Source organism: Sarcophilus harrisii, chromosome 1, assembly GCF_902635505.1.
Source record: "Sarcophilus harrisii chromosome 1, mSarHar1.11, whole genome shotgun sequence".
Lineage (NCBI taxonomy): Eukaryota > Metazoa > Chordata > Mammalia > Dasyuromorphia > Dasyuridae > Sarcophilus > Sarcophilus harrisii.
The window spans coordinates 18,563,605-18,570,761 of NC_045426.1; the positions used below are offsets into that span (position 1 = coordinate 18,563,605).

General features: G+C 49.2%; 1 protein-coding gene across 4 annotated transcripts in view; it reads right to left on the reverse strand.

Annotated features, from left to right (window-relative positions):
- Nucleotides 1-3,093, reverse strand: part of DNAH12 (dynein axonemal heavy chain 12) — a 133,327-nt gene extending 130,234 nt beyond the window's left edge. For 3 of the 4 annotated variants that reach the window (XM_023498082.2, XM_031953085.1, XM_031953099.1), the window contains exon 1: nt 1,661-3,093. In XM_023498082.2, the coding sequence (XP_023353850.1) occupies nt 1,661-1,839 (179 nt within the window). In that variant the 5' untranslated portion in view covers nt 1,840-3,093. The remainder of the gene's footprint in view (nt 1-1,660) is intronic. The other variant, XM_031953093.1, reaches the window with a different exon arrangement.
- Nucleotides 3,094-7,157: the final 4,064 nt, after the last annotated feature.

Genomic DNA, 7,157 nt, shown 5'->3' on the forward strand with positions numbered 1-7,157 from the left:
TGTCATCAAACAGGCAGACCAAATCTCACCATCTCTTCCATGAAAATAACATGAAACTAGGTCAAGTGTTTTGTTTAAAAACCTACGTAAATTTTATCTACACATTCCCCTAATAAGACCATTTAATTCTGTCCAAAAAAAGGGAAGCTAAGTAAGATCATCACAGCTTTTATCTCAAAATTAATTCATCGAAGATATTTATCATTGAAGATTAAAAGGAAAAGAGGAATGGAGGATCTGCAGGGACAATTGGCCAGGGAGAATTGAATGAAGATCAACAAATCAGAGGAATATAAATATGACAAAGATTTTTATAAAATATTATAAAATTTTAGAACAGAAGAATAACAACAAAGGAATACCTACCAGCTCTGACCAAATAAAAACAAAAAAGGGAAACTTAAGAGGAAATCACTAACAAGTTGCTTCAATTTCTCATTAAAACTGATTAATTGAAAGTGAAGTAGTTGTAAAACTGATTTAATTGGATGTTCTGATGTTAAATATAAAGTTTATGATAAATCATTAAAAATAAAACCTACATAATACAAAGTTTCAAGAGATCTGTATATTATTTTCTTCTATTTATCTGTCAGCCATGTTAGTTGTCAATGTGAAAGCATGTTGACTCAGTCTATGGAATGTGTCTTATGCACTTATTTTTCTAATTGGATTGAAAAGGATTTCTGTAGAATATTAGTGCCTGATATATATTATCAACAGATGTGACTAGTAATGGGGGTGGGGGGTGGGGGGGAAAGCAACAGAAACTGAAATCAGAAAGATCTGAGTTCAAATTGATGTCAAGTATTACTAATTGTGGGATGGTGGTTAAGTCCCTTAATTGCTACATGCCTAGGTTTTCTCATTTGTACAAATGAAAATAATAATGGTACGTCCTTCCCAGGGTTGTTGCCTCAGGAGATATCTGTATAACATCTTTGCAAAGCTCAAAGCACCCTAAAAATGCAATTATCAGCAACTGAAGTTTCCAAAAGCTTTCTCTCATACCTCCATGGTGTGGTAGGTCGTATCAATCATATCCTGATCTCTGTCAGAAAAGGGAAGGGATTTACCTAAGCTGATACAGAGAGTAAAGAGGCACAGTAGGGAATTCATTCCAGCCTTGCTGGGTTCTCTTCCCATGGAAAGATTGCTCCTTGAAAGCAGCCCCAAGTATCCAACTCGGTATTTATCAGACACCTGTCACATGCCAGGAATTATGCCAAGTGCTAAGGCTACAAACAGCAACAAAACTTTTCCCGGACCTAAGGCAGCAGCTAAGTGCTACAGAGGATAGTGTGGGGCCTAGAGTCAAGTTCAAATGGGCAAGTCACTTAATTGATGTCTACCTAAGTCTTCCCATATGCTAAAAAGGGGAAATCATAGCACCCACCTCCCAGAGCTGATGGGAAATGATAGAACATAAATGAACAACATATAAATATTGGCTATTATCATTTTGCTTTTGAAAAACGAGATCATGGTTTAGGCATTGACATTAAGTAAAACGTGAGTAGTTTACTGAGCAAGTTATAGTTGAGCACTTAATAAATGCCCTCCCTGTGCCAAACTGATAAAAACAAGTGACCTCCTTCTACTTCCGCTCAGCACCCCGGACCAGGCCAGAGCTCAAGTCTAGTTCCAAAGCGATACTTACACAATCTGATTGAGTCTCTTGGCCTCATCCTTGATTTTTCTGTATTTCAAGAGCTTCATTTGCACTGGGGTTTCAGTGCCTTTGTCTTCAGGAGGATACACGATGGGAGGCAGCTTCAAGTTCAAAGCTTCCTTTTCAGCAGCAATCGCTTCTTGCTCCTCTTTATCCGGGTCCAACATCTTGGGGCCCCCGAGTTTTAATTTAATGCTTCTTACTCTGGGAAGAAAAAAAGATCCTGCAGTTTACTTGGGTGGGGAAAGTAAGAGAATTCCCCTTTTCCAGGCGTAGGCACTAGCAAAGACCGTTCTAATTGGGTTCGGTGTTTACTGCAACTGCTGGCTGATTCAGGGCTCCTCAGAAGGGAAGGGGGGACATAGGAGGCCGCGGGTCTGTTGGGCAGACCCCTTAGAATGGGTTCAAGGCCTAGGATACTGCTGTTTGTCTGAGTCTCCAAGAGGACCAATGACATCAGACAGGTGAGGTGGTGATTACAAGGTCAGGATGACTGGAGATGGCCCCAAATGGCCTCAGATGCAATCAAGGAACCGTGGAGCATTTTACTGGAAGGGCTTATTCCGGACAGCCCGACATGGATGTTTCTGCTCTGCCCCTTCCAAGAAGTGCTGGAGGGACCGATTCCGTCCTGAAAGGGCAGAGTCCTTAAGAATCAGTTTTGCTTTTAAACAAAAGGGTGGAGAGGAGGGGAGGGAGAAGGAAGAATGTTTTCTGGAAAATACTAGTGAAGTCAGCCTTAGGTTGGTTTATCTTTTGGTTGATTTCAGCCAATTAAGGGAACTTAGTTAAGGGATGCTTGTTTTATTTTGGAGGAAAGGAGAAGAGCAAATGCAAGTGGCTCAAACGCTCCCTTGTGGGGAGGGGGCACTGCCCAGGTTTTAGGCCGTTTTGTTGGGCACTTCGTGAGGTCAAGGTCTAGAGCCGGCACCTTGGAGGCGCCCAGTTCACAGATGGGGAAACTGAGGCACCGCGCTGTTTCCCCCTTTCCCTTTCTGAGGAGAGAGTCGCTGCTCAGAGGAAGGCGATATTTGGGGAATGAAGCTGACAGAAGGACCACAGGCCCGTGGGGGCTGCCGGCCGGGCAGGTGCCCCCGCAGGCTCCTTCCCTCCGAGGGAGGAAGGGGAGCCCCGGACACCGCCCCGCCGCCCGGGGCCGGGGAGGGAGGGGGGCTGCAGCGGGTGATCCCCGGCCGCGGGGGGCGGGGGGCGGGGGGCCAGGATACCTGGGGCGCCGGCGCCGGGCCGAGCTCCGCCTGTGCCCGCAGGTTCGCCCCGATGGCCGGAGCCCTTCGAACTGTGCCGGCTCCTGGGCAGGAGAATGGAAGATGGGAGGAAAGAAACACACTGGTTACCTGGGAGACGGAGGGGGCGGAGCCGCGGGCCCGGCGCGGGGAAGCCCTGGGCAGTGCGGGGGGGGGGGGGGGGGCCGGGGCGGCCCCCCGCGGGGCCCCCCCGTCCCACTAGCGAGGACGGGGAACAGCCAAGCGGTTCCGGGGTTCTTCTCTCCGGGCTGTGCCCCCGCCCTCCCTGCTGCTACGAGCAATCCGACCGTGCAGTCTGCTGAACGCAAGTGTTCCAAGCATCAGAGCTCAGCTGTCCTTTCCCATATTTAAGAAACAGTGTCAATCAATAGCTTCCCACTCTGGGTAATAGAAGGTACTCGATCAATCAAGTAGCATTTATTAAGCCTCTACTGTATGCAAGTCAATGGGCTATGTATACACTAAACCACCGTTTGTGTAACAGCGGGGGCGGGTGCAGGACCTGCTCATTCAACTGAAATCGCTTTCTCCACAATGACTTAATGGCCAAATCATATTTTTGGACTCCAGTCCGTATCCTCCCTGACCTTACTGCATTTGAATTGTCAAGCGTCTCTTCTCCCAAAGTTTCCCGTTCTGGGGCTTCTCATAACCTGTGTCACATCTTCCTCCAGCTTGCACCTGCTACTTCTCGGGGTGCCCCGAAGCACTCTTGCATCTTCTTGCTTTATTCTGTCTCATTTGATCTTCCCACCAGCTTCCCGGGTTTCATTTTCTCTGCACAGATGACCACAAAATCTATTGATCTTCTGCAGACCTGCACCAGGGCACTAATGCGCAATGAACTCTGAAGGATAGGCAAAAAATTTGGAATCTGATCAGATCCATAGGCTATAAAAACAAAGGCTGAGAGGAAACGGGAGTCCCAACTCCCTTCATGTATTGATCAGAATGGGATTTTCAGTCTTAAGGAGTTCTGAATGTGAAGAGGCATATAATAGGACTGGGTTTTTTCCAAGGCCAGACTTTCAGGGGAAAAAGTCCCCAAAATGTTAACCCTCCCCCTCCCAATCAAAATAAAACACAAAAGCCTTGTATTTACTTTGCATATTCATGTGCACAGCCTGATACTCTTCCCACCCCAATAAAATCTGCAGTCCTGTCTGACTCTTTACCACAATTGAGATTTTCTTGGCAGATACCGGTTCATCATTTCCTTTTCCAGCTCATTTAATAGAAGAAGAAATGAGACAAGTAAGTGGCTTGCTCAAGGCCACCCAGTCTCTGAGACAGGTCCCAGGTCCAACACTCTATCCGCTGTGCCACCTAATTGCCCAACAACCGGCATTGGTTCCCTACTGCTTTCAGTGGCATTGGAAGCCCTTACTATAGCTCCCTCCTCCCTTCCCCGTCTTGGGCACCTTACTTCCCAACATACACTCGGCCAGGCTGCTTCTCAGTTCCAGGGAGTGGCCGCGTCCCAAGCCTGAAGCAGTGTCTCTCCTCTGCTCAGACTACTGACCTCTGGGCTTCCTTTAAGTCCCTCCTTCCAGCCCTCATGGATTCCAGGGCTTATCTAGTCCTTATGCAGCTTGCTTTGCATTTATCTGTCCGTTTCCCCCCCCCACCCTTTAGACCGTAAGCACTTTGAGGGCAGAGCTTTCCACTCTTGTCTTTGAATGTCCAGCAAGTGCCTGCACAAGGTAGGCACTGAATAAATGCCTGTTGACTGAAGAGTTTAAAATAATTTTTGAAAAGGCAGGCCGGAGCCAGATTCTGAATGGCTTAAAGCGCCAAATAAGGCTTGGGAAGGAGCGGCTGGCAGCAGAAGGGAGTGACACAGATCTGTGAACCAGAGGGAGATCGGAGCCACTTCTTCTGAAGCTTCTATCTGTATTACAAACATGCAGGCAAGAACACAAGAAATGGGGTCTAGATGATCTGGTCCAAAACTCACTTTATTGATGAACAGCGGAGAAGACACAGCACTGGGTCACACACTGAGTCCCGCCCTGCCCTGGGGGGCCTCCCTATGCCCCACCTCCTCCTCCAGTGCCTCCAGCAGTTCAAAAGGATCTTTCCCTCCCCATCCCGCACTGAAGCCAAGGCCCAGGGCAGGGGCAAGAGCTGGGAGGGGCGGCTCTCCTGGGCGGAGGGGGCTGCCTAGACACTGCAATCTCCAGAACTCCTGCCTACGGGGACTCCCAGGGCCGACTCCCATAAACCTGCTTCTCCGACTGTAAAATGGGGGCAAGGAGCCTGCCTCATGGTAAGAGGAAATTCTACCCCACCCTAGGGATGTACTTTATTCCGCCTGGGGCAGGCAGAGCCCCAGGACACAAGCCCGGGACCTGGGAAGAGACTTAGAGAAGGGGGAGAAGGGGCTCACCCCAGGCTGGCGCGGTGAGAGTGAGGGGGGGGGGCAGCATATTGTACCCGATCCGGGGGGATCCCGAGCTATTATGATCGCAAAAGCCCCTCTGAATTAACTCTAATTTATAAAAAATCAAGCCATTCTCCAATTGAAAAATGGTCAAAGGATATGAACAGACAATTCTCAGATGAAGAAACTGAAACTATGCTCCAAGTCATTATTAATCAGAGAAATGCAAATTAAGACAACTCTGAGATACCACTACATACCTGTCAGATTGGCTAAGATGACAGGAAAAAATAATGATGATTGTTGGAGGGCATGCGGGAAAACTGGACATTGATGCATTGTGGGTGGAGTTGTGAACGAATCCAACCATTCTGGAGAGTAGTTTGGAACTATGCTCAAAAAGTTATCAAACTGTGCATACCCTTTGATCCAGCAGTGTTACTACTGGGATTATATCCCAAAGAGATTATAAAGAAGGGAAAGGGACCTGTATGTGCACGAATGTTTGTGGCAGCCCTTTTTGTAGTGGCTAGAAACTGGAAACTGAATGGATGTCCATCAGTTGGAGAATGGCTGAATAAATTGTGGTATATGAAAATTATGGAATATTACTGTTCTGTAAGAAATGACCAACAGGATGATTTCAGAAAGGCCTGGAGAGACTTACACGAACTGATGCTGAGTGAAATGAGCAGGACCAGGAGATCATTATATACTTCAACAACAATACTAGATGATGACCAGTTCTGATGGACCAGGCCATCCTCAGCAACGAGATCAACCAAATCATTTCCAATGGAGCAGTAATGAACTGAACCAGCTATGCCCAGAAAAAGAACTCTGGGAGATGACTAAAAACCATTACATTGAATTCCCAGTCCCTATATTCATGCTCACCTGCATTTTCGATTTCCTTCACAAGCTAATTGTACAATATTTCAGAGTCTGATTCTTTTTGTACAGCAAAATAACGTTTTGGTCATGTATACTTATTGTGTATCTAATTTATATTTTAATGTACTTAACATCTACTGGTCATCCTGCCATCTAGGGGAGGGGGTGGGGGGGTAAGAGGTGAAAAATTGGAACAAGAGGTTTGGCAATTGTTAATGCTGTAAAGTTACCCATGCATATATCCTGTAAATGAAAGGCTATTAAACAAACAAACAAACAAATAAATAAATTAAATTAAAAAAAAAAAACAAAGCCCCTCTGCCGGCCCCGCTCCCGGGCCTGGGGCCCCGCTCCCGGGCCGCCGCCCAGAGGCCCGCAGCAGCTAGGGGGCAGGGCTCATACTCTCGGGCAGCTGCCCATCACTTCCCGAGGGCCGGTGGAGGGACCAGACCAGGGGGGCCTCTGGAGGTCCCGTAGCCCGCGCCCATTTTACAGAGAAGCTTCAGAAACGTCCATCCCGGGGCACAAGGGGGGTTCACTCCCACGGCACACGCGGACGCTCGGACTCGGCCTGCGGAGCGCCGGCCCGGAGCGGCAGTCTGCGGGGGTCGGGGCCCCAACCACTGAGGACTTTCGGGAGTCCCGGGGAACCTGTCAGACCCGCCCGCGCAATCCGCCCCAGCGAGCAAAGCCGCCCAGCGCAGCGTGGGAAAGCGCCGCCCCTGACAGTGGTCCCGCCCCCTGACGTCACCGCGCCCGGCAGCCACACTGACTGTCCCCGGACCCAGAACCGCACTTTCGGCACAAGCCGGTCGCGGCGGCCCCGAGCCCGGCGCCTTTCCCCGCCGGCTCCCCGCGCCGGCCCCCCGCGCATCCTCGCACCGCCCTCCGGGAGCGGGTCCCCACGTGCCGCCGCACGCCCGGCTTTTCCCGAGCGGTGCCG